At 41.2% G+C, this 26,228-nt stretch overlaps 1 protein-coding gene and 2 long non-coding RNA genes across 5 annotated transcripts in view; 2 read left to right on the top strand and 1 right to left on the bottom strand.

The window, feature by feature from the left end:
* LOC146709023 (uncharacterized) overlaps positions 1-1,079 on the bottom strand; it is a 29,172-nt gene extending 28,093 nt beyond the window's left edge. For all 3 annotated transcript variants that reach the window (XR_014920410.1, XR_014920409.1, XR_014920411.1), the window contains exon 1: positions 760-1,079. This is a non-coding gene — a long non-coding RNA (uncharacterized LOC146709023). The remainder of the gene's footprint in view (positions 1-759) is intronic.
* A 15,136-nt stretch (positions 1,080-16,215) lies between these two features.
* LOC146709022 (uncharacterized) lies at positions 16,216-17,904 on the top strand. Its single transcript, XR_014920636.1, has 3 exons — positions 16,216-16,923; positions 17,655-17,745; positions 17,829-17,904. It is a non-coding gene; the product is annotated as an uncharacterized LOC146709022 (long non-coding RNA).
* Positions 17,905-19,538: 1,634 nt separating this feature from the next.
* Positions 19,539-25,617, top strand: LOC146709021 (inositol hexakisphosphate kinase 2-like). Its single transcript, XM_085455979.1, has 5 exons — positions 19,539-20,287; positions 21,914-22,136; positions 22,744-22,928; positions 23,390-23,565; positions 24,142-25,617. Exons 1-5 carry the CDS (start codon positions 20,029-20,031, stop codon positions 24,784-24,786), a joined length of 1,488 nt encoding a protein of 495 aa, XP_085312105.1. The 5' UTR covers positions 19,539-20,028; the 3' UTR covers positions 24,787-25,617.
* Positions 25,618-26,228: the final 611 nt, after the last annotated feature.

Raw genomic sequence — 26,228 nt, 5'->3', positions numbered from 1 at the left:
AGAGCATTTTGAAATCACTGAAAGGTAGGTCAACTGTGGACAATTTGAAAAGGCTTTTATTTTGGAAGGCATAATCAGAATAACTTGATATTGATATGGTATCACTGTGGGGCTGTATACTGTTGATCTAAGGTGGAATTACCCTGTGGAAACAAGAATTTTTCATTTTAGAGCATTTTGAATCGTTAGAAGATTAAATCAAATATCGGCAATTTCAAAGGGCCATTACTATGAAAGGCAAAATCAGACTGACTTGATATTGATATGGTATCACTGTGAAAAAGACTGGTTGGAAAGTGTTGATATAAAGTTCAAATAGTATTTGGAAATACGACTTTTGCTTTTAAGAGCATTATTAAGTCATTGAAAGAGTAGTTCAAAAATGAAGATTCACAGGGCTTTTACTTTGAAATCCAAAATAAGATGGCCTTGATAGTGACAGGGCACAATTAGGGTACAAGGCTATGTCATATAGATCTAACATTAGAGTTTGTAAAAAAAAAAAAAGAAAAAAAAAAAGCCTAAATTATATGTTATTATGTTCTTAACATATCTGTTAATTCACTCGAAGTTGGCTTATATTTTGAAATCCGGTTTCCACATCCATTCCCGTAATACTTTGAATACACAGGGAACGTAAAACAAACTGGAGGTTGGCTTGACTGCAAGTCTCGAATTGGAGGCTGGCTTGACACCAGTTTATTGTTTCGGAGGAAAACACGAACACGGTGTACAGTCGAGTCTTAATAGCTTACTTACAACTGGGCTCGTCAGGCTCTCTTCTTGGCTGCAGTGGTTATTATTATATTTACATGCTTCCAGCTGCCGTTTTTCCTCGATGACAACTCGTACCTTTCCACTCCCCTTTTTCTCCCTCCTCGCCCTCACAGACCCATAACGTGTATGGCAGTCCATTCTCCCTGCAACACGGACTACACTGCCCATGAGGCTACATTCTTTAGAGCTATGCTTGTAGCATTCTGCCTGTTAGCTTAGCACAACAACAACAACAACAACAAAAAGGCGCTCTCTCACCCAGGAAACACACAGTCGCAGAGAGAGAGAGAGCGTCGCCCTGTAACCATGGCAACCGTAACGCTGCCGCCTGGAACAACAGAACGTAGCTGTCAAACAAAACCCAAACAGTCCTGACCCGCGACAAAATGAAACAGGAAAGTACCGCAGTGTAATCCATTTATTTCAACAAAGTAACTGTATTCTGAATACCACCTTTTTAAACGGTAACTGTAACGGAATACAGTTACTCATATTTTGTATTTTAAATACGTAACGGCGGTACATGTATTCCGTTACTCCCCAACACTGCTACTTTCTAACGAGTATTTCTATTATGCTTGCCTTTTGTTTGCTTTTAACAACTAATTCTTCAGGTCTGCTTAGACTATATATTTTCTTCTTCTTCTGTTTTTGGTATCCTCCCATTCACGTTATGCCTATGAGCATGGACTTCTTTACATCACCTTACATTACCTCTGGAAACCTCTGAGGACTCACTAAAAGCTTAGGTATCGTTGTAAGCCGCATCTAAAACATGATACAGGGATTCCCCTGCCTGAGTGGGGACATTGGCTGGGATGGCTGGCCTCCCCTGAGCTGGATAGTGCCTCTGGAAACTGCAGTCAGGTGGTTGCATGGATGATGACAAGCTGTCATCGGACTGAAAATAAATTTCGGAGCCATACATTTCACAGAGACTTCTCGTTTTCATCTCCCACAGTGCTTGCGTGCACGCTTGACCCAGACATGTTTAAACTTTCTTTTTTCTTTCCCCCCAGTCAGATTTACTGCACAATAATTAATCATTTAATCTGTATTTAGTTTCTACTCTTACATCTTTGTCCCATGTCTTCAGGGTTCCACTGCTATGGGTTTGTAGTCTGTACTATGTGTTTCAGGACCATTGCTTGTATTATGTGCTTGAAATGCACATTACACTTGGCTGCTGTGTTCTACTTTCTGTCCACAGAAAGCCGAAAATGTGAAAAGTCTCTGCAAAATGACTAGGACCTGAGTGAGATCATGTGCAGAGGCTGTTTATGCAAAGTAACAGGTCAAGTAAAAATATATATTTTTAAAATGGTAAGTTGAATGATTCTGGTATATCCTGCCAGACAACTTGTGACATGCTACTTTTTTGGAACTAGCTTTGCTTGAACTATTATTTGTTTGGAACTATATTCAAACAGCTTTAGTAACCCTTTAAAAGTCATTTATAGCTTTTGCATAAAAACCACAGTGCGTAACCTTTCTATTCCAGTTTTTGATTACATCAGAGGCATTTCTCACAAGCCTTACCCTTGTGATGCTCATTCGGTTTGCCTGACGTCTCATACAGAGATTCCTTAAACGCATGCGGTTTTTCGAAGTTAATCTCACTGTCACTCAGCTCCTGTTAATTTGGCAAACCTCTGATCTGGAGGATCTTGTTACACACATATCCGATGGAGTGTTTCCTGCGGTAGAGCTAGCTGTGAGCTTTAAAAAATGGGATCTATATTTATGACCTGATTTAACTTGTTTGGGCAGTTTTCATCATTTGTATGCACACTGTAGAAATTTACACATTTGCCTAATAATCAAAAGCTTACTGGTTCAGTCTTTGGAGGAGACACTAATCTCTTTTGGGGTTGCATCAGGAAGGGCATCCGGCATTAAAAAATTGCCAAATAAGGTATGTGGCACTACCTGCTGTGGCAGTGAATAAAGGAGCAGCCAAAATTAGCTTTACATGCATAAGGCTTTACACTTTGAGTTGTTATGGAGACATCCCACATACCTTACTTCTATTAGGCTGTTGTCACCACAGTGAGGCTACCTGCCCAGCAAGCATTTGTAGGATTGTTTTAATGAGAGTCACAGAGTATTAGTATTACACTGTGTCAGAAAACCTTTGAAACGCTGCCCTATTGCCTCAAGGTGTAAAGCATAGCGTAGTCCACAGCTTTTCACCAGCACAGGGTGAAATAGACGCTTGACACTAAATGGTGTCGTTATAGAGAGAAAGCGACACTGCGCTGCTGCTAGGCCCACATATCTAAGAATGGCTGAGTCCTAGAACCACCAGTGCTTCTTTGACCTTCTTGAATAATTTAGGCGCTTACTCGTTTCAAGCTGGGCTATCGTTCCTGTTTATGGCTGCCACTTAGCAGTCGGTCATCATCTCTCAGTCATGGAAGGTGTGACGAGTTTTAATCCCGAGATTGGCGATAATCTCCCCACCATCTTAATTTTTTTCTGCTTAGTTGCTGTGAGCCCAGTTTGAAAATGGCAAGCGTGTTCCTGGGAGGTTCAGCGTGAGGACAGATCCCTGGCCCATGCCAGGGAAACCAGTTGGACAGAGAAATAGAGCGAGATATTTGTCATTGAGAGGACGAAAGCGGTTCTGTTCAGTGCGCGACCGACCCGCTCCGAGTAGTTGTGGTATAATGTTGAACAAATGCCAGCTGCATTCCTGTTTCCATCTCACTCTCTGTAGCTCCCACCCTGCCATTCAGGCAGACTCATTAAGTGCCCTTTTGTTGGGGGGATTACAGAGTTTATATTTAACCTGTGTTCTCACTGTCAGTGGACTGCCGAAGCAGTGGCTGGCAATGCCAGCTGTGGTCATCTGGTGTCTCACTCCCACAAGTATCTCCACACATTGTCAGCCCCTCTGCCTCTCATCTCTCTGTTCCCGGGACTTTTCTCCCTCTCAACAAATCAGAGCTCCCCATCTATTCCAGTTATTGTTTTATCTATATTTGCCAATACAGGTTCAAGTTTCTTCGCGTGAGGGTCCAACTTGGCCAGAGCGTTCTCACTCCCGAGGCGTAACATGTCGACGTTTTGTCACGTCCCGCGGCGTTCCTGAGGAACGCGAAAGGAGACCTTCGGCGTTCTTATGGTACGCGGCGGGTTATGGCTGGAATCCAGTGCAATGACGCTCCCGCGGTAGTAGACGTTCCAGCCCTGTATTCCAGCCCTAAACCTAACCTTATCCCTAGCCCTGACCATAACCTTATTCCTGACCTTAACCAGGACTTTAACGATGTTAAATAGCGTGTTTCTAAGCGATTTGAAGAAAAAGAGCGAACATGTGTAGGTTCAGTCCAGACGGTTCTCATATTTCCTCTTTTTCCGAGGTCGTCATTTAGGAACGTGGTGGGTAGCCGAAAACGTAATATGGTGACGATTTGTCACCTAGCGTAAAATGTTACGCTTTGGGAGTGAGAACGGGTTGTTTGAAGGGTTTAAAGGTTCTGAAGGGTTTATTTGAAAATGGCACCATTTCTGTAGGTTCACACAAAAAAGACCTCAAGAAGGGGTTTCTTTCCATTTGTCACCCATCTATAGTCCGAGGTACGAAGTAGCCTCCAGATATTTGCTCAGCATGTAGCCTTTGAAAGAGACCTGTAAGAGCTCAGCCAAATTATGCACATCTATTTTCAATTGTGGCTGCGCGGTGGGCGCCAGGGGGGAGCCTAGATACATAGCGATTCCTATCACTTGGCAAGAACATTTAGATCCATACCTATGTACTGAACACAGGAGGCAAAATGCCTGATCTGTATCTGCCAGTCCAAAACATACATCCAAAACTCTATCATGCCTTGACTAGTTAATACAAAACCTAAGATTTAGTCAGACAGAGAGAGATAGAAACTTAGCCTGAGGAAGCAGAAGAGGAAACACGAGGCAGAAAGTCCAGAGAGAGAGAGTCTAGTGTTTGTTGCACACCAATGAGAGTCGTTGCTCAGCTGAAGCAAAAACACCTTTTGCCTGCTTTAGTGTGCTTCAAGAACAGTGCCTACTGGTCTACGTGCAATAGCAAAAAACGACACGAGCACCACTTCAGAATTATCACACACTCTGCATATGCTACTAAAAAAGTCACCTGGGTCAAAATAAAACTCAGCCACAAAGAGACGCAAAACAAATCCCCAAAAATAGAATCTGCTGCTTCCATGTCTTAAACCTCATCTACTATTACAATGTTTCTGCTATTAAGGACTTGTTAAAGCCATAAAACTGCATTCTGTATGAGTCAGTGACAAATTAGAAGTCAAACGAGTCATTCTGCTCAGCATGATGAGCACACTATGTCCCTGAAGCCACAGTGCACACTCATAGAGGCAGACAAGGAAAAGTGCATTGCGTGAATGCATGTTTGTGTACACGTACATTCAATTCAATTTATTTATATAGCACCAAATCACAACAACAGTTGCCTCAAGGCACTTTATATGTACATGCACACAAATGCACTCAGTGCAGTTGGGAAGATTTCAGAAAATGTGGGATGCCTAACTAATCAGGTGCAAGACAATGGCTTAAAAACAGAGGCAGTTTTCATGGTGCTCAGGTCTTGCGTCAACCCGTTCTCACTCCCAAAGCGTAACATTTTACGCTAGGTGACAAATCGTCACCATATTACGTTTTCGGCTACCCACCACGTTCCTAAATGACGACCTCGGAAAAAGAGGAAATATGAGAACCGTCTGGACTGAACCTACACATGTTCGCTCTTTTTCTTCAAATCGCTTAGAAACACGCTATTTAACATCGTTAAAGTCCTGGTTAAGGTCAGGAATAAGGTTATGGTCAGGGCTAGGGATAAGGTTAGGTTTAGGGCTGGAATACAGGGCTGGAACGTCTACTACCGCGGGAGCGTCATTGCACTGGATTCCAGCCATAACCCGCCACGTACCATAAGAACGCCGAAGGTCTCCTTTCGCGTTCCTCAGGAACGCCGCGGGACGTGACAAAACGTCGACATGTTACGCCTCGGGAGTGAGAACGCTCTGCTTCAAACCACCTTCAGTGCACTTCACATTTAGAAAAATCAGATGGAGTAATGGAACACCTTTCTTCCAAAAGTACCTCATTTGGTACTTCTAATGATGATTGTGGTGATAAGAGCCTAGTCTAATACACTGATCCAAAATCTCTCATTGAGGTGGGTTATGGCTTGGTCACTGCATAGACAGTAACATCTAATTGACATTATTTTTATACTCATCAAGCCATTCAGTTGTTGTCATTGTTATCCTGGCAGAGATTGCTTATGTCAGGATAGAAATATTTGGGACAAGTGGATCCAAAATGCACCTCACAGTATAACATAGCCATGCAGCCTCACTGTAGTGCAGTGTGTTGTTTGTTGGTTTTTCGTTCATTGATTTGTCCCTGTTTTAGCGATGATCTGTCTTTTGTCATAGTAATGAATAGTTTGGACTTATTTGCAGATGACTCAAACCTATACTGTGAATATATATATCTGAGAAACTTTTATACCATTTTCTTCTTTCATCCATCTATACTTCCTCATGAAAGCACAGGATGCTGTCAAAAACTATTTGGTACTAAGTCATAGGATCTACATAAAATACAATTTGTGAAGTTACTCATTATCTGTTTGTGTTAAGGTTGTACGAGGAGGATGCCCTTTCATTATCAAGAAAATAAAATGAAATGTTGTCCAATAGTACTTTGGTTTATAAAATGAGTCAAATATTAATGAGCCCGTATAATAGAGTGATTAAATGTGTCTTAGAAAAATTCATAAATGAATACATTTATCATAAAAATAAATGTATTAATGTATTAATTTACCCTCGAAAGACCCAAAGTCTTTCGTGGCATGTATTTTTAATTTCTCTTTGCTATTTGGGCTGATTGGGACCTGATGAATGTAAAAACAAAGAATTATCTTTTACCTGATTTTGCTCTACAAGGGCCGGATATCCACATATGAGGGCATTTGTTTTAATTTTCGATAGAGCAGTGGCAGAATGTCCTGCATGCGCACAAAAAAATCTAACCTGTATTGAAATTAAAATAAATACGTTAGCAATTCATTCTGTTTTGAAGTGTGAGTCAGTAAGTGACTGGTGACTGGCTGCTCCAGCCAATGATGCGATTCACATTCGTATATATGCAGCTAATCAGCGTCGTTGACAGGCTATGACAGCGTCCTTATGTGTCGACACGGGTGTTTTAACTAGGAAAGCGGCTGATGTGGAGTGAAGCCACGTTTGCAATGTTTGTTTGTTTTTTCCTGAATACTATCATTGTTTGTATTTACTGTGTGGAGAAACGGTAAAACGAAGTTTTATAAGGAGAGCACTCGAAAGCACTCCGCCTGTGAGCAAAAACAAAACCAAAAACCCGCAGCCTTTCCTATTGGTGGAAAAATGCACCATGTCGACCAATCAAAAAATGATATGGCAACATGGCATTTAGTTGTTTAGGAAGAGGGAAGTTACGGCGGTGTTTTGAGATGTGTGAGATTTGCGACATTTAGCATGTTTGGAGTCTAAAGTTAGTGTGTTGTCTTGTGTAGTTAGTGTGTAGTGTAGTCAATAGTTTTGTTGTGTGTGTCAGAACAATGAGGTGACTGCTGAATGTTACAGGTGTTACAGGAGTGATACATCTCCTGTTGTCAGGCCTGCAGGTATCAGGCTGTTGTTCTCCTTTATCTCATAGTGGACAGAAATAAATTTTTGGAGTGGCACAAATAATTTGTGTGGCATCAGATTTGATGCAGAACAGCTGATTGTTCTGTAAATAGTTTGAAATGTTTATTTAAAAACTGCCTTGGCTGCATTTGTAGGTAAACAGCTGCAAAAAACTTTGTTGTTTGCAAAACTCAGTTACTTTTTTGAAGAAGTAACTATATAATTAATTGCCCAACATTGGTCATTATATTCTGTATTTTGGAGTTACAGACTCTCTCACAGACCACAGACTCATACTCGTAATACAAGTCAGAGCTTTATTTAAAAAAAAGGAGTTCAAGTTATTTTTTACTTGCAATAGTGTTAACATACGACACAAGTCATGAACAAGACTTTTTAAAAATTTCATTGTAAGTGGGCTAAAGCAGTTAATTAAAAAATAGTCTAACATAAATGCTGTAATTTGATTATTTTAATAAACCATGTAACTTGGATGGATCTGATGCTGGCGTGACCACAGTGCACACGTCTAATGTTGCTCACAGTGGTCCAAGGGACCGCTCAGGGAGTTTGTGTGTTCGCTCCGACACATGAAAAATTAGAGGGAACATTGCTCGTAAGGGATATCAGGCCCTTGTTGAGCAGAATTTAGTATTTTGGGCTAGACAAACCCATGTGATGTCCACATATGTGGATGTCAGGTCCTGCAGGAGGTAAATTAATAAACTAAACTTATAAATTAATTAACAATACAGATAATTACCAAAGAAATTGCATGTTTCTATAATGGTTAATCCACAGGTATGCACAGGCTCTTTAATCAAAATGACATTTTTAATGCTAAAATATAATTAATGTTTGAATCCATGCATTTTTGAATTAACATTTTTAGAAAAGCTCAAAAAAATGAATCAAATAGTAAAGCACATCATTATCTTTGATTAAGATGCAAAATTACAGTTATGTTCATGTGCATCCCCAACCTGTTTGGGAATGTACATTCAGTTTGATGCTGCTGTTTTAAGATAGAGGAAGGCTCATTCGTATTACTTGGGCTTATGCATCTGTAATGTGCACTGGATCACTTCTGCTGTATCAAAATAGAAAACTTATTTCTATTTTGGGTAAAGACAATTAAGCCTTATGAAGAAATTAGGGCAGATAGGCTTAGCCTTCAGGCCTGGACAAAGCAGACACAAAGATGGGGTGTAGATTGGGAGCCAGCTCCACCATATTTTGAGGTTTGTGGTGAAATTACAGACATGCAAATAGTCAAGACTCAACTTTGAATGGTGTATCTGAAAATGGCACCATTTCTGTAAGACCTCAAAGGAGATGTCGACCAAATTTAAATCAGGTACATTTCTTACTATTTTTTGGAGTCACAACTTTTTGATTCCTCCTTATATCTGACATTAACAGTTGCCAGACGTCAGTCTGGTTAACCTAACAAACTGTCTTTAACCTTATTTATGAAGCATTTATTTTTAATAGCAAAATGCAGTAAACAGCATGTAGCTCCATGGTTAAATTCAGCAAAGTGTACTTGCAAAAGTGACGCTAGTTCATATTCTAACAAAATATTTGCAGGAAAGATAAAGTTACGAGTGTAAAAGAGCCACAGGATTGCTATACATAGCTTCCTGTTCAGTTTGTGGTCATTCTAGAGAGGATCTGTTTCCTGTTTACATCCCTATATATTAACCTGTTAACCCCCCTACATATATTTTTATTTCTTTATATTCATTGATTGTTACAGATGTTATCTGGCTAACTGTTAAAGATTGGGAGGGTATAATAAGCTTTCTGTTGTACATCACTTAGATTTCCTTTTTTCTACCTCCATGGGCCCCAGGTATTCTGTAGACCCCCTTTGGACCAGCGCCAGGCTTACAATCAGCACCCACTTAGAGACCATCTTCTGATTCATCAGCCTCCCCACAACCCTGCATATCTGTCACCTCCACTGCTCATTATCCAGGTACAGAGCTTTATATTAGGATAAAAGCAGCCACACTAATGGGTGGAGAGTCAGAAAGGTCATTTCAGTTTTAAATGAAGTGGAGGATGAGAGGTTAACAGCGGGTATTGAAGTTTCATCCCATTTTGTCCCAAAATGGAAGTTTCCTTCTCCTTTAGGCATCAGTTTTGTGGACTGAGTGTAATCTGTACTGTGTCATCTTGCTGGCTAGTCTTTTGCTTTGAGAGGATGAAGTGCTTATTATGTTGGATAAATGCTGCTGTTTTGGGGGAAGATTGAGGACTGGATGTTCACTTGACAAAGAGATTGAAATGATGGCTGCATTAGTACGGGAAGGGGTGTAGTTTCTGTATGGGAGGAGGATCCTTTGGAGGGGGATGTGGATGGGCTCATCTGTAATCCTCTGACATGTGCGCTGTTTCTCACGTGCACACACAACCACTGCAGTGCAGAGCAATCTATGGCACAGAAACATGCTGCACTGTTGCCAGTGCAGCCCACGCTGCTTTGTAGCAGCCAACGTCCCCACCCACACACACTTGAACCCACTGTGCATTTCAGTGCCTCGCTAGACATTTCTGTGCTGTTGTACCTGTGCTACAGTGGAGCGTTGGAGTGCATCTTCACGCTGACCTTTTTCTGCCCTGCCACAAAAATCTGCACATTAAGGCCACGGGGATGCTTGTTGGTACATTTTGAAAGCAGTTTCTGGTCTTTGCAATTATGTGAATCACTTCTAATTGACTGCTTCTTGACCTACTTACAGATTTAGAACTGGTTGTCCTATTTGTGTTCTCCAGTTAAATTATACAGTTTAATACCAATAAAAAAGCTGTTTGGTTGTCATCACTTAAGCAGGTCCAGTAAAGGGTAAATAAATAAACATAAACTAACAACTACAAGTATTTTACAGCTGACATCAGTGATGTCAGTGCTTTCATCAGTGTGAGACACAGAGTTCACATGCAGCCTGTGCTGCAAGCCGTGTGAGCAGCAGTCAAAATATTAGGCAGACTATCACTGAACCACAGCAAGCTTTTGTTTCCCATCACAATAATGTGCATCTAATAGTATGTGCATGTACTTGAGGTCAGTCAGCACCAAGCTTCTAAGTTGCTGTAAGTGGACACCGTATTAGAGTCTGATCTTACCGTATTATGTTTATGCACGTGTGTGGGTTTTTTCCAAGGATTAATATTCATCTGGGCAGCAGTCAGCAAGAGCTGAGGCTGTGTGGGCCTTCTTCATGCCGAGTTAGTTTACAGTGTAAAGTGTCCTGGAAGGGTACTCTTGCCTTCAGGGCTGTGGTCACATTTCTTTTAATAATATGATAGCAGGTCTCAGCCATTAGTATGTCTGACTTTACTCATACGATTATCCTTCAGTCCTCTCTCCACATCTCTCTTTTCTTCTTTTTCATCTAAATATTACTCACTCCACTGTTTCTTTTTTCTTTGTTTACTAAAATTACTGCCTCTTTTAAGTATGGCTCTGGCCCTTCCTTATAAAGACATAAACAGAGATGCACGTGGTTGGACAGTGTGCTGTCACCTCTTGTTATGGCGCATGTCCTTGTTGGGTAGAAAGTAGCTGTATCCAAATGGCTGCATTTGGCTGTGCACATTAGTGTGTAAGTGTCTGCATGGAGCCTTGTTATAAAGATTACACTGAGGACATTCCATGGTGTTTATGTCAGATCACAGCTTTTAAAGGTTTACGATGAGGGATATGTGTGCTATTCCTGTAGGTGAAAGACGTGTGTGTATGTTTTTATTAGGTCTGAGAAATGCGCTGTTGTACTAAATGATGTTTAGCGTTCGCTCTGTTCCGTCACCTTGTGCAAAGCGGTAGATAGCTGGAGTTGACACACTTCGGAGGTGGGATAATGTCAGTAATTCACATACGGTATTCAAGCACACGTGCAAACCCATGCGGGTTAGTTGTGTGCTAGTTATTTTTATAGAACGTGTAACAGAAATGGAAACACTTGACTGTGCCTGTGTATGAAGGAACATCAGAGCAGATTTTGATGCTTCTTAGCTTGTATAATGACATTGTAATTACATTGTTATTACAAATAAATTACTGCTGGAAAACTATTGATACTGCATTCAAAAGTAAAAAGAAAAAAAAATACAAAAACCCCCATTAATCACTGGGCTGTGCATTTACAACTGCAGCATCTGCAAAATGTTGTTGTTGTCTGTCTTGGAAACAGTTCAAATACCGACACTGTCATGGTCCCTTAAGGCAAAGGAGGAGTGATGAGTGTTGTTGACATGCTACTATGTCAAGAGCCCTATCTATAGGATTAGCAGAATGAGGGCTTCCAGCCACCGTGCAAAGAACAAGTTGACGAGATGCCTTAAGTCCTGTATGACAGGCATTATTTCTTTCAGCATCTTGCCCGACTCCAAGCTTCCTGGCAAAGACAGAGAGCCAATAATGGATCTATTAAAATGTTTATGAAAAACTAACAAAAGCCAGTAATTTTTTTAACAGCCATGCCATAGAACTGCTGTTCTATCTCTGTTATAATCTTCATTCTTTAGTTTTTGAAAACTAAATCAGAGAGTGTGGGCGTGCCAATGCCTTTTGACCTTTCTCAGCTGCAGTGGAGGAACTCAGCCAGTTAGCCATGGGAAAAGTTCATGCAAGGCCTGTATGAGCACAATCCCAGACCCGGATAAATCCGTATGGACTATGGGTTCAATGTCACTGATATGCTAACATTACCAGTTGTGAAAATAATATCTATGAAAACATTATTTGAATAATATAGTGACCTTTTCTTAAAAGTATTTCTGGGTATCATAGCTTAATGACAAAATCTGCACCTTTTGACTTATTGTGCTGTCAAATTAGTGATGAGTTGTTTCCTTCAATGAAACTGCTGTGTTCATGAGACGTTAAGCAGCACCCAGGAGTCCATTAGCAGTTCTGTGTCAGACAGGAGCTGGTAACCTGCATTGTGTCAATGGACTGGAGCCAGCTCAGTCTCTCTCGAATGCTTCTGTGTCACAGTGTCTGTGTGTGTGTGAAAGAGAGACACTTTAAGCATGTGGCAAAGCTTAATCCAGGAAGTACGTGACGTCTACGTTCTCATTTCCTGTACATTGCTGAGCTTTACGGCTTCACAAGCACTCCCCTAAGTCAGTGACTCGCCATCCAGTCACAAACTTTGGCAGTACTCCTGGATTAACAGTTACTGGGAAGACCGTATTATACTAAGAAGCATTGTCAGTCCTCTATCCTGTTTTAATTAATTAGACGACCAAAGACAAGTCAGAAAAGAGTTTTGCATCTATCTCGTTAGACAGACTTTAAAGGCTTGATTTAGGATGACATGCCATCCTCTTGGCACTATACTGAGACTAAATAATTAGCTAATTAATGCTGGATCATTTGCCACTTGCAAAGGATTGGTGTCTTCTAGAACAAGTTCTAGCTGCCCTACTTTTTGCACTCCAGAGTTCTTTGTTATTTTCATGCTCCAGCAAATCATATTTATTGCACATCTTCTTGCCCTGAACCAAATACACATAAAAAATAAATAAATAAATAAATTAGGTCTACAAAAATTGTCCTTTTGAATTTCTTAGTTTTTTACAAGTCAAAACATCTGGTAACATACTGTGTAATTGTTTAAAAATTATTTATAAGCCATTTAATTTGGAAATGGAAATATTGATGCCTCATCTTTACACTCAACATGGTTTGGTCAGAGAAACCGGTCCAGCCTGTGTGTGTGTATGAGTGCAATGCCCTTATTGCTCACACCCACATCCATTTATGTACACACTTGTTAAACAGATAGAAAGAACCGTGCTCATCCTTTAGCTGTAAAAGTTTAAAAATCTTCTTTTATTGATATCCATATGCACAAAAAAGAAATGAGCACTAACAGGGAATAGAAAGAGAGCTCCTGCAATTTTCCCATATTTGCTTTATTTTATTAGCGCCTTAATAATTACAAAAGGAAAGACGGAGCCAGAGGCCTTAAGGCCATTACAGAGCACGTTACAAAAAAAGATGACGAGAAATTCCCAGTTTTTTGGATGCAAACTTGTAAATCCACACCAAAGGCTTGTGTTTTTGTGAAAAATTTGTCCTCAAAATATGCACTGTGGAAAAAAAAAAGATATTGCGTCGACATCAAGCAGTGATGAGCCGGTCCTGATGTTTCTAAACAAGAAAAGGAAGAACCTGATATTCTGGGTTCATACAATTTTCAAGAGAAGGCAGGAGCAGGGAGAATTTCATGGTTTGATCTAGGAGTTAAAGCTGTATCATGACCACTTTTGTACATATTTTAGCATTTCAATGGGGAAGTTTGAGCTTTTGTTGGCAGGGTTAGGACATCTGAGGAGGCAGAGAAATCATTTCAGAGAGACGATTGATCCAGAGCAACGTATAGCTGTGTGTCTGATTCGTCCAGCAAAATTACACGGTTGATTTGAACAGCTGCATTAAGAGTGGAAGAGTCTGAAAAATATTTTTAGCACACAAAACATTCACACATGTTTGTGCGCCTGGCGTGTAAAAGCCTTTAGACTGCTGAATGCTTCCCATGAGGTGCTGAGCACTTCTCCATTCCCATGTCTTTACATGCTGCTTTTGCACATTATTGAAGTCTGTCTTCTGTCTTGTGTGGTTTGTGTTTTGCTCTGTTTATTATTTGTGTTTATTGTTGCTTCTGCTCGTCTACCAACCAGTTATGGCAGACAGCTGCCTCTGGCAGAATCCTGCTCAGAGAGTGGCTGAGAGTTTCTTCCTTTATGTGTAATCATTTTGACAGCTTCATGTTTGTTTGCATGCATGACAAAAAGGACAAGACCAAAAATAGACTGTACAGCCATGGTTGAAATTTGACCAGTAGGTACAACGATAAGTCTTCTATGTCTGCCCTCATTGGCCATAGTGGCAGCCACTGAATTGTTTCCTCTCAGTGTGATTCCTGTGTATAATTGTCTGTTGCTTTTGGCATGGTGCAGACTTCGTTTTATAAATAGCTACTTTCTGTTCTGAATTGCTAACAGCATGTGGTATTTTTAGTGCTGGATTAGGTGTTTGGTGGCCCATGAGGATTTGATTACCAGGTTTATCGGGCTCAAAGCGAGGTGATCAGTCTGAAAATTGACCCCGTAAATCTCCACACAGGTAAGATTATCCTTTTTCCACTGTGGCCATGCCGTGTGCCAGATCAGGTATATCAGAATATGTACAAGCTTGTGTAGTGAGATGTTTTGATTGTTTGTTTCGATTGCTTTATCCATGTATGCATTTCTGTGTTTGTTCCTGTCAGCATGCATGATGCCTGGGTTCTGCACACCTGAATGTGAGTCGTTGTACCTTGCATGTGTTCATTGTGCAAATTGATCCAGTAAAAATTCAGACGCGTGCCACCTGATTAAGATTATGCACTATGTCTCATCCTAAATCTTGTTAAGCACTTGCAGGACATAAGGTCAACACATCAGACTTGTAATGTAGAACCTGAAAAAAAATACTGTGTATAAACAATATTTAATGATAAAATGTCCTTGGTTGTACAAAAAAGTTTTTAAGATTTTTAGGGGGTGTTCTCTCTAAGTAAAACCATGCTTCTTGTTACTTTGTACTTCATGTTCTCCACTGATGCCTCTATATTTTTCGTCTGTATGACTACAAGGAAAAAGATCCTAGCGACCCATCCCGCCTGAGCTCATTCAAGAGCCTTCTCTATAATTTTCATCCTAATAGAGACATCTAGTCCAGACTGTTTATAAGTACATAAGTTTAGTTTGGGAACAAATAGAGTCTTACATGCAGTTGTGGTATTTCTGGACTTACACAAGGCATTTGACATCCCTGACCACAGATTATTATTGAAAAGGTTAGAAATGTATGGAATAAGGGACAGCAGATAGTTTGTTAAGCAGTTGTTTAGAAGATCAGTATTAATATGTCTATGTAAATAATACAAGGTCACAACCAGTAAGTGTCACATGTGGTGTTCCACATGGTTCTGTACGTGGTCCTTTACTTTTTATGTTGTATATAAATTATTTATGTAGGTATTTATAAATTTAAAATGGATTTTGTTTGCTAATTATAGTATTGGAAAGGAAAGCAAGGAAAATCAAAATGCGGTAAAAAAAAATTATTCAATAAATTATTTGCAAAGAATATGTTGTCATTGAATTTAAATAAAATAAAATTCATAACATTTGAGAATCAACCAATAATTTTTAATGGTAAATTCAGCATAAATTATGTTGAAATTGGAAAACAAAAAGATTATATGTGTCTTTGATTGCTATTAAGTTGGGAATCTCACATAAAACACATAAGAACAAAACTGTCTATGACAGTCACAGAAGTACACAAAGTCAAATAACTTGTAAATCCAGATTTTCTCTACATACTCTCCTGCTCACTCACGCCTCCATACTTGACCTAAAGCCTGCAATGAGAAATACAAGGTGTGAACAAAAAGGTATTTAAAGAACTCACAAATTGCTCATTCAGTTGTCAGTTGGCACTCCACAGCCTATCACATTTTTAAATAGTGAAACTATCCAAACATGTCTTCTGATTATAATTTTAGAACAGTCACGTTATATAAAGCCTTGTAAATCTACTGCAGCCTTGAATCGACCCATCAATCACCCAATGTCCTCAGTGACATACCAGCGCTCACTGTATCTTCTGGGCTGCCGTATTTTGTTGATAGATAAAAGCTCACCAATTAAGATTGCTAAGTGAGCCCTTTGATCATGCTGTACTTGTTAATCATATAGTTAAGGATGCTTAGACAGGTGTCTGTATGACTTTGAAAATGACACAGAAGGTGAAGTTGAAAGGGATTTAAGGTAAAGGTGTAAACATAGACGGTTACTTTTCCAGCACAAAAAGAAGAAAAGGTTCGTCTGGTCTTTCTTGTGTACTTTTTGCAAGATCTTCTTGCCTAAGTATTTGCTTAATATGTGTTCAGTCGGGCAAAGGCATATTTATATTTGAGAAGATGTGTTTTTGGAATGAAGAGAAAAGCAAATGTTGTCCAAATATAAATTCATATTTTTGCTAATAAATATCTATATAAATGTAAGCGAGTCAATTAGTATAAAATACACAAGGTAAGTGTAGCGGACATGGTGTAGGCTCAGTATTTGTGTAATTTCCATGGCAACAGCTCCAATAGTACATATAAAGAGTTTGAACTTGAGCTTCACAAATAGCTTTGAGTGAAGTTTGATGGCCTGTCTGCCTGATGATCGACTGCTGATATTCACTTTGTTCTTCTTTCCATTCCATAAGGGCCCCTGTCTCTGTGTTTTGAGTTTACTGGGGATTAAGATTCACGTTTTTGATTTGCAAAGCTGTTTTCTTCATGTTCTGTGGTACACAGATTAAAATCTGGCCTCTTTTTTCAGCAGCACAAGACCTTATCACCTCATCAAGAGACGTTATTTTGACTGTGCAGTTGTTAAATTGTCCGTACAGGTGAGGGGTTGGATTTGGGACTTTGCGTCACCTGCATATTTCATATCTCATTTCTCTGTTTGTGACTGACACGTGCGTCGGCATCACTGTGAAAAGCCCCTGTTAACTACCCCATGCTGTGCATGGCTCATTACTTTCAAGGTCATAGCAGTCCCTTACACTTGTCTCTGATGTTGACTACAATGACCTGGATGACTGAGAACCTTCACAGACACTTGTCTCTCATGTTTGTCTTTTTAGATTTGTTCTAGTGCATCCTATCATACATTTTAAATTCCTCTGCGTAACTTAAAAAGTAATTTGTTGTGTGAATTAGATCATGTTTGTTTCTGTTTGTGCTCATTTGAACTGTCGGAAATAAAAAGCATGCCTGAACTCTTATAGCTTCAAACAGCATGCCTCCTGTAGCTTTAAATGTAAACGAATGCCAGCACGCTGTTTCATGATTTTATGACATTGTCAACTGTCGTTTTCATCTCCCGTTTCATGTTAAATATAGTGGACAATGCAAGTCTTGGCACTGATGTTGTTTCGTATTTGAACAGCAAGACCAGTACAGGATCATAAAATTGTTGTTTAATCAAAGATCTCAGTGCCACTGCTCAAATGTTGCTTTAGGCTTCAGTTGACATATAGCATTGTATGATTTTACAATCAAATCGGGATTTAAGACAGCAACCTTTCTCTAAAATTACAAAGAAACACGCCATTGACCTTCATTTGTGTTTTAGTTTAGCAGCCTCAGCCTCACTGCTCACAGATAAAAGGGAGATGTGCAAAAGTCGGTGGCTGCCCCACCCTATCGTTTGTCCACAAAAAAAGGTAATTGCACTGAACATACTCGTTTATTTAACTGGGAATATTCCCTGCTTGTTTATCATGGCCCATTTCCCCTTTTGTTCCAGGAGACAGGATTAGAGAGATTAGTGCTGACTCTTTTCCTACAACCCCAGCCAGTCACCATCTCTAACTTAAAGCACACACTGGTATGTGCACACAAAACATGTTATGATATGTTGGAGGCGGCAAACATGCATTTATATGTTTTGGGAATAGTACACTGTGCACTTACACGCGTTCCTCGTCAGCAGTTTAAAGTTAGCCTCACTGCAGTTAGCAGTGAGCGACTGGTTTAATCAGATGTTGTTTTGCCTGCTACGATAATCTATGTCAAGGAGGTCTGGGAGAGTGCAAGATGAGGATTATAGTTTCCACTCAAGTCAGAGCACAAGCTCTTAGAAACCTTACACGTCACTCCTACCAACGCCTTTACTTCATAACAACACAGCTCTGAAGCCAACAGCGACTGAAGAAATCACTGAAAACAGTAGAAGATTATGCGAATGGAGCCGGTGTTGTGCCAAAAAGTGATTGCCTGCCAAAAAGTGATTTCCAATGTTTCCGTGTATTTTTTATGTGTAATATCTTTACGTATGTTGGTAAATAGACTTCGGTGAACAGCGTTTACAAAGGGGTTATATATAGAATTAAAAGATTATCTGTTTTTTCAAGTATCTTTATAACTCTGTGTTATTGTACTCACATTATAACCAATCCGGTCCTTTTTCCCCACTTACAATATTTTTACAGAACTATTGTAATATTTGCTGCCATTTCTGCTGTCTTACTCTTACAAAAGACATTTTTAATGTTAATGAGTTTTTTTTTAACTGCATAAATAAAGGTTCTATAAAAGTCGCTGCCAAAAACTGATTGCGGCTTCTACCTTGTTACACGAATGTTGTTTGTGGCTCAATATGACTTTGTGTCATCCATGAGGGATGCATTTGACATATGTTTCACATATTATAGGCCAACAAGTTACTTATAGCAGTTTAAATACGAGCAATCAGTTTTTGGCAAATACCGGAAATCAGTTTTTGGCAGACAATCACTTTTTGGCACAACACCGGCTTTACTATCAACAACGCTTCAATATAGATTGTAAACTGAAGAGAGGGGTCCCCCATTTTTAATCATGCTCTTTGCTACCCTGTTATTGCTAAAATGTGAAAGGTGGTTTGTTAAATTGCAATATTTTTAAAGAAATTAAAGTTAACTATTTTTTTAGCAGTAATTACAGAAAACCTAAATTTCTGCTATGCAGTAAATTGTATGAGGAACAATTACAAGTATGTAAAAAATCTCCTAAGAGTGACATTAAATTCGAGGCGTCTTCCTTTTTGCATGTTTTCCTGGAAGAGCAAAGCTACTTGTTCATCCAGGAGTCTAGTTTGACTTTTTTACTTATATTTGACTGCCGTTTTGCATTGGATGTCAGTTTGTGTGTTTAACTCCTGTCCTAGTTCTGTGCTTCTCTCCCCCACACCGTACGTCTTTTAAGGAAATGCTGGTGCTTATTCTGCCAGTTTGTTAAAACCCCCGCTGTCGCGCAGAGAAACAGCTGAGTTCAGCTCTGCCCTCCCTCCTTGTTTTTATTCTCCTCTTCCTCTCTCCCTTCACCCAGACTGCCCCCTCCCACCCCTGTCTTTGTTTGCTTGCTTCTCTGGGCTGCCACCCAACAACCTGCTTTAGATGCACGTGATTGGTGGGCTGCCTGTGATAGGGCGGGCCGAGTGTCAGGCTCCTGAGAGCTTTACCAGTAGCGAGCCAGCTCTCGTCTGTCATAAGGCGTCGAGTCTGCGGAGAAGGCACAAGCAGGAGCTGTGTCTGGTCGCCTTATCTGCCGCAGCAGCACAACTCCAAACCTTAATATATAAAGGACATAAGACGGCTTTGTTTTGTTTTTTTCTACCCGGCTACAAGGACTGTAAGGCAAGGAGCCGAAAGGAATTGAATATTCAGTAAACCTGAGTCGTGTTTTCTGTTTCTCTTCCTCCTTCCTGTCCTTTGTTTTCGAGCAGCAGTATCAGTGAGAGCATCGGCGCAGCAGATCACCATCACAGCAAATGCTTCGGAAAGCACCGCGGGAATAACTCATAAAAACAAACTGCGATCTTTAATGCAGCGTGTTAGGACTAGTCCTCTGGGGATCTGTAGCCCGTGAGTGTGTGCGAGTCCCTGCCGGAAAGGGCCCCCACCATATTGTTGGTGCGTGCGTCAGGAGTCTAATGCCCGCGGCAGTGTGGTCAGGGCCAGAGGAGGATGAGTCCGGCTGTGGAGGCTCAGGCCCAGGAGGTCATGGATGCGGAGCAAAAACAAAAGCAACAGAACAAGCTGCAGCACCAGCAGTGCTACATGGAGAAGGGAGTGATGCTTGAGCCCTTCGTGCACCAGGTCGGGGGACATTCCTGCGTCCTACGCTTTGGAGAGCAGACCATCTGCAAGCCTCTCATTCCCCGCGAGCATCAGTTCTACAAAAGTCTGCCTGCAGCAATGAGGAGGTTTACCCCCCAGTACAGAGGTAATGACAACTACTGTGTTTTTTCATGCATGTCTCTTTCTTTACGTGCATACTTCTTTTTTGTGCATACATACATCAGATAGGGATAGATGTGTGCAGAGCCTGCTTGCATGTGTCAAGTGTGCAATTTTAGATTATTAGGAACTAGAGATGCCCATGTCTGCACAAGCAGGCGCTTGCCAGGTTTATACCGCATTGTGCCACAGGAGGGTGCTGTAGCTGAGGTTGTAATTGGGACAAACGGGCCTTTCAATTGTGCTGCTTGGCTAGCTGAGTGATGAACTGAAGGTAAGTCAGGGTAGCAATTGCGAGCCACTGTTTTTGTGTTGTTTTACTTCTTTCTTTTTACCGGGCAACACACCAATGAGATGAAAAGGGAACTATGTGAGGTTCTTCCTCCTTTGGATCCAGAAATTCAGGCAGTTGCTGGAGGTCATCACCTGCAAAGGTCAACGTAGATGGTGCCTCACAAAACCACTGAATGCCTTTGTATTATTTCACTGACGTTTGAGTCACTCCCACGTTTTTTTTCTTTTTGTTTTAAAGGTTGTCAAATATGAGGCATAGTGAGTGACGATAGCAAGCAGAAACTGTTGGACCGGTTAAACATACCATCTCTTATTTACATAGCCAACATTGTTCCTGCATTCATCTCATTCTTTCATTCAGAGAGTGTGATGGATTAAAGGGATTAAACTATGAGTTACAGCAGAAAGGCCTGTTCTTTACAGCAAAGCCCTTTGCTACTGTGTCCTTATTTCCCTTCACGTTACACTACAGCAGATCCTCTTTAAATGCTATCTAAGACCCTCCCTCAAAGAGCAGCGGAGCCGGTTCTTTTGTGTCACCAGCAGAGAATTGTAAGGTGATATAGAGCAAACGCGTGTCTCTGGTCATCCTAAAAAGCACTGTGCTGCCTTCAGTTTGCTGTCCCATATAATAGTTCCAACAAACCCCAGAAGTGATGAAGTTAAATTCACTCTGTAAATTGACTGTTTCGTGACACCTGTGCACTGTTTTCCATGTCAACAGTTTCCCCCATTTGTATTTGTCTTCACAATGAGGCATACTTGCTTGCTACATGCTTCACCTTCTCTCAGCTTGTGCTTCAGCCATACATGGGACGTGCATGAAGAGGAACGGGTGCAGCTGTTTTGGACAAAAGCAAATGGGAAAATTATGGAAATATATCTTTTCTGTTGAAGTTACCGAACTTGAATCTTCCAAACTTTTCTGACTCACTGAAGCTCCTGTTATTTTTGTTAGAAGCATATATTTTCTGATGCTTTCTCCTGTACATGGCTTTCTGGTTCCTACACGTTTACAGTGTATGTATACTATTGATTAGTTTGCTTCAGATAATTGGTGGTAATCAATAAACTGAATTCTGACCTAAGTTTTTATAGCCTGGTGTCTTTTGTGTTTGGGCTGTTATTTGAATGTGTTGATTAGAGCTCAGTGTGCGTCAACCATCCACTTCAGTCATACTTTTGTATCGTGCTGCTTAAAGCAGTGAAGAGATTTCCTTTAAGTTTGTCATCCTCTTTGATAGATTCCTGTGAAACAAATTCCCATCACTGTTCAGTGAGTCTGTGTCTAAAACGTACCTTTCTGTCTCTGTCTCAGGTGTGGTGTCCGTGAGCTTCGAGGAGGACGAGGAGGGGAATCTTTGCCTAATTGCCTACCCCCTTGATAGTGACCCAGCCACAGATCTGGTGAACAATGAGCACTCGGTGGACTGTGACCCCAAGAGTAAGATGATGACGTGGGGGAAAATGATGGCCTCCTCGCTGCTAGCGGACAGCAAAGATGGCCGAAGCCTCAACTCTCGTAAAGACAAGGAGAAGAGGTGAGGTGCAAGGAAATACCCTATCACAGACAGTAGTTGACTCAGGAACCTGTTAGTCATGATAAGACAAGACGTGTTTGATGCCTCAGCAGGTGGGAGCAAAGTGAGTCATTTTCATGCTGATCTCACTGCTCATGTAAAAGAAATTAAAGATGGTTTAGGAGCCGTTATGCACCCGTATTACGTTATAACCAACTTTAAATTTTCCGTGAATGTAGCTGTAGAGACATATCACGACTTATGATGCACACACTGACTGATCGTAAAGTTAGCCTCGTAATCGTAAGCCTAACTGTCTTTAAATACAGCTGGAGGCTGATCCTTGGAGAGAGGGTCAAAGAGTCATTGTTGCATAATTGCAATAGATTCATTCTAATGCCTTTATACAAAAGGAAAACTTTGACTTAGTTAGCCCTGCGCTGGGGAGGGATTATTGGGGTTAAACAAGGAAAACTGATGTTTGAATGCATGGATGGTGGCGAGCGAAAGATTCCACTTTGTACCTCTTTCCAGGAATTTTTTCTTTCTCCATACTTTACTCCCCATTTCCTGCTCTTTAGCCATGTGTAACTACAGTCGTTGCTGTCTTTCCCTGTCTTTCATTCAGTGTTCAAAAGCTGCAGGAGGACATGGAGTTGGAGTGGCTGAAGCAGGCCGAGGTGCTCTACTACCGACTAGAGGACAGCCACAGTAACGCTGTCCCACAGCTCAAACACAACCCTTGGAGCCTCAAGTGTCACCAGCAGCACCTGCAGAGGATGAAGGAGAATGCTAAACACCGCAACCAGTACAGTATCCTTTCGCTGACTGAGTTTTCTTTTGAAACTGGCTCATATGTGACTGCAGAGAAAAGCTACGTAATGTTATTTATTTATTTTTTTGGGGGGGGGATTGCAATGAAATGCATTGTAGGTTCCAGGCCAGTGTACATGGCATGAGTCCTGGCCAAGTAAGCCACCAGATTACGGTTATCAGTGGATTAGGTTCCTGCTGCCCGTTATCTAATACTTGTGCAGCTATTCTGTTCTCTGTTCTATGGCATTGCATTTCAAAAGCACTCTTATCGGTTACCTGATGTTGCTCTGATTTGATTTTACATATTGCAAATGTTAACGGGAGCTGAATCTTTCGAGACAACGCTCAGTTCTGTTGTTTTCTCATTCAGCCTCGTCCAGCAGGTTGAACTTAAAACTGGTTAGTCCAGAAGAAGGTAGTGTTTTGTCTGTCTTGTCTTCCTTGACTCATTTTCTCAGAATTCATTCTGCTTGAAAACCTGACCTGGCGGCACACAGTGCCGTGCGTGTTGGACCTAAAGATGGGCACGCGACAGCATGGAGACGACGCTTCAGAGGAGAAGAAGGCCATGCAGATACGCAAGTGCCAGCAGAGCACATCAGCCTTAATAGGAGTCCGTCTGTGTGGCATGCAGGTGAGCTTTCAGGCAAACGCTATTGTCTATACTCATTTCTTACTCTTAAAGAAATAGAAAAGAAATAGAAGATGATATTTGGGGGAAATATAGCTACATGAAATAAGAGTCATGTCTGTCTATTGAATGCTGTATAAGCTGACTTGTAGCTTAGCGTAAAAACCGGAAACAGACAGAAGGCTCACCCATTTAAAACATTACAGCTGTTTGTCAATTGTCTGAAAACACAATTTGAAACAATGTCTTGGTGGTTTATGTGGGTAATCCAGCTTTAGTGCCCAAGACTGCGACTGTTAAAAGTTAATGCTTTTACCCTACAATGCTACAAAATCTGCAACAGTTCCTATTGTAATCTGATTAACTTGTTTTATAGCCATCTAGCCTGAAACACGCTGGCCTTTTAATTATACGAGAACACGTCTGTCTGTTTGAAAACTTTGAATAAGGCCCAAAATATCTAGGTGAGGTGGAAAGATTGACTGCAGATACACTCTATAGCCATTTTAATGCGGATGTTTGAGAGTCTGTGAACTTTTCCAGCTTTTTCAACCTCTCCATGTTTTCTCATCACTACAGGTGTACCAGAGTGACACAGATCAGCTGATGTTTATGAACAAGTACCATGGCCGTAAACTGACCCTTGTGGGCTTCAAGGAGGCTCTGTTCCAATTCTTCCACAGCGGTCGGCGTCTGCGACACGAACTCCTTTCCCCGGTGCTCAGCAGGCTCAGAGAAATGCAGGCTGCACTGGAGGCCTGCGAATCCTACCGCTTTTACTCCAGCTCTCTGCTCATCATCTATGATGGAGCTCCACACAGAAAACACACACGCCGACACACTGAGGACGGGCTCTCTGAAGAGGAAGAAGATGAGGATGATGAGGACGAGGAGGTGCAAGCCGAGCCAGAAATGGACGAAGAGGAGGAGGAGGAGGAGGAGGTGGGTGAAGTTGCAGGTGCGCTTGGTTTTCCACACAGTCCCTCCACATCTAGTGATAGTAGCAGCAGCAGCGGGAGCTCAGGTATCAGCCAGGCTCACCTGTCCCGCTCAGACACGCACAGCTCCGTGGTGGATGTGAGAATGATAGACTTTGCCCACACCACCTGCAGACATTACCGGGAAGACAGCGTGGTCCACGAGGGCCAGGACAGCGGCTACATCTTTGGTCTCCAGAACCTGATCACCATCATTTCTGAGCTGGAGAACCAAAGTACAGACTGAATACTGACATAACATTCATCCGTTCAAACACAGAGGCACAATAACACACTGTCTGAACCTTGAACAAATGGAGGAAGAGCAGACTGCATTAAAGGGGAGAGAAATTCCTTCTCTTATCGTCAAAGTTGGACTTCATTGTAGCTGGTCTTTGATCGGACCCCCTTCCTGTTTCTGCCACTGGTGCTTTTCGATGTGGCCGTTGAGTACGTCCATCCTCAGGATGTGAAACAGACCTGCAAGTAACATAAAAGCCATCTGTGTGAATGATGCAGTGATTTACCCGTTGTCACCGTTCTGTTTTAACCCATTAAGTAACCATTAGAAAAAAGGGTAGGCAGCAAAAATTAAAGGCAGTTTGAGACAGTAGAAGTGTTTCCTTGTGTCTGATTTCCAAAGAAAAGTGTTGTCATTTTGCACACGCAAACATGCACTTCTGCTGAGTGCGTGTTTAGGCTGAGGGCTATCATAGAGAGCAGGAGTAGTATGAGAAGCGAGTCCACGGGAAGAGAGGCGGTGAGAGCACGCCCTCCATTCTCCTCTTTTACCTGGTCATTCTGCCATCCTTCTCCCCTGTTCATCTATATTCAAAGAGACTATATTCATATAGGTGTCAGAAAGAGGTGAGAGAGCTATTTATTTATATGACATCTTTCATAAAATAATCTAAAAGTTCAAAAATGTGAATGGAAGGTAGTACATTCCATGTTATTAATGTTACAATAATGATATTAATAAATATTGTTATTTGACATGTTTGGATACCTCTATCTTGTATATCTGTGCTGTCCACAGTTTGTTCACAGAAAAATTAAAAACCTTGGTTTGTGGTAACATCAGTGTCCTCTTTAATATTTGATGTTGGTTATTTTTTCGTTTGTTTGGTGTTTTTTTTTTTTTTTTTTTTTTGGGGGGGGGGGGTTGTGTGTGTTTTTTTTTTTTTTTAATTTTTTTTTTTTTACACGTTTACAGAGAAACCACATTTCCTGCTCAAACCAAAGGGAAATGTTGGCAGACAAATTTTATGCAAATGTGTGCTCGTTGCCTCTGTGCGTGAATGTATGGAGGCAGATGACCTCTTTTTGGCGTGCCGCTCAGTAAGTCCGTGATGACCAACTGATTAATAGATCTACCATCAACACTGAAAGTATGAGAGGACTGCAGACAATTCAGTGCAAGCAGGTGCCGGGGCTTGTTCCCCAACACCACCACCTGCTGTGAAGAATTACTAAGGCACATGCCCAGGCTACTGTGGATACTTCTTGTAATATTGTACAGCCAATACACCACCACCCTCACCTCCTCCTTGCCCCAAAACATATTTACAGCCTTACTCTTCGGTCTAGAAGAGTTTCTGTTGCGGGGCGAGAGGATGACGGCATCGTGTCCTGCCTCAGCCAGTCCCGGTCGTCTACAGCTGGTCTGTGGCAGAGTCATCTGCTCTT

This window comes from Copadichromis virginalis, linkage group LG5 (genome assembly GCF_057382275.1).
Source record: "Copadichromis virginalis isolate Kocher_CV1m ecotype Utaka linkage group LG5, C_Virginalis_male_GT1.1, whole genome shotgun sequence".
Lineage (NCBI taxonomy): Eukaryota > Metazoa > Chordata > Actinopteri > Cichliformes > Cichlidae > Copadichromis > Copadichromis virginalis.
The sequence above is the reverse complement of the archived record's forward strand: the minus strand, read 5'-3'. Positions and strand labels throughout refer to the sequence as shown.

Excerpts from the sequence above, each read along its gene's own strand:
- LOC146709021 (XM_085455979.1), top strand. The coding sequence starts at position 20,029 with ATGAGTCCGGCTGTGGAGGCTCAGGCCCAGGAGGTCATGGATGCGGAG. Across the intron at positions 20,288-21,913 it reads GTTTACCCCCCAGTACAGAG|GTGTGGTGTCCGTGAGCTTC; the intron begins GTAATGACAACT and ends TCTCTGTCTCAG. Across the intron at positions 23,566-24,141 it reads TCCGTCTGTGTGGCATGCAG|GTGTACCAGAGTGACACAGA; the intron begins GTGAGCTTTCAG and ends TCATCACTACAG.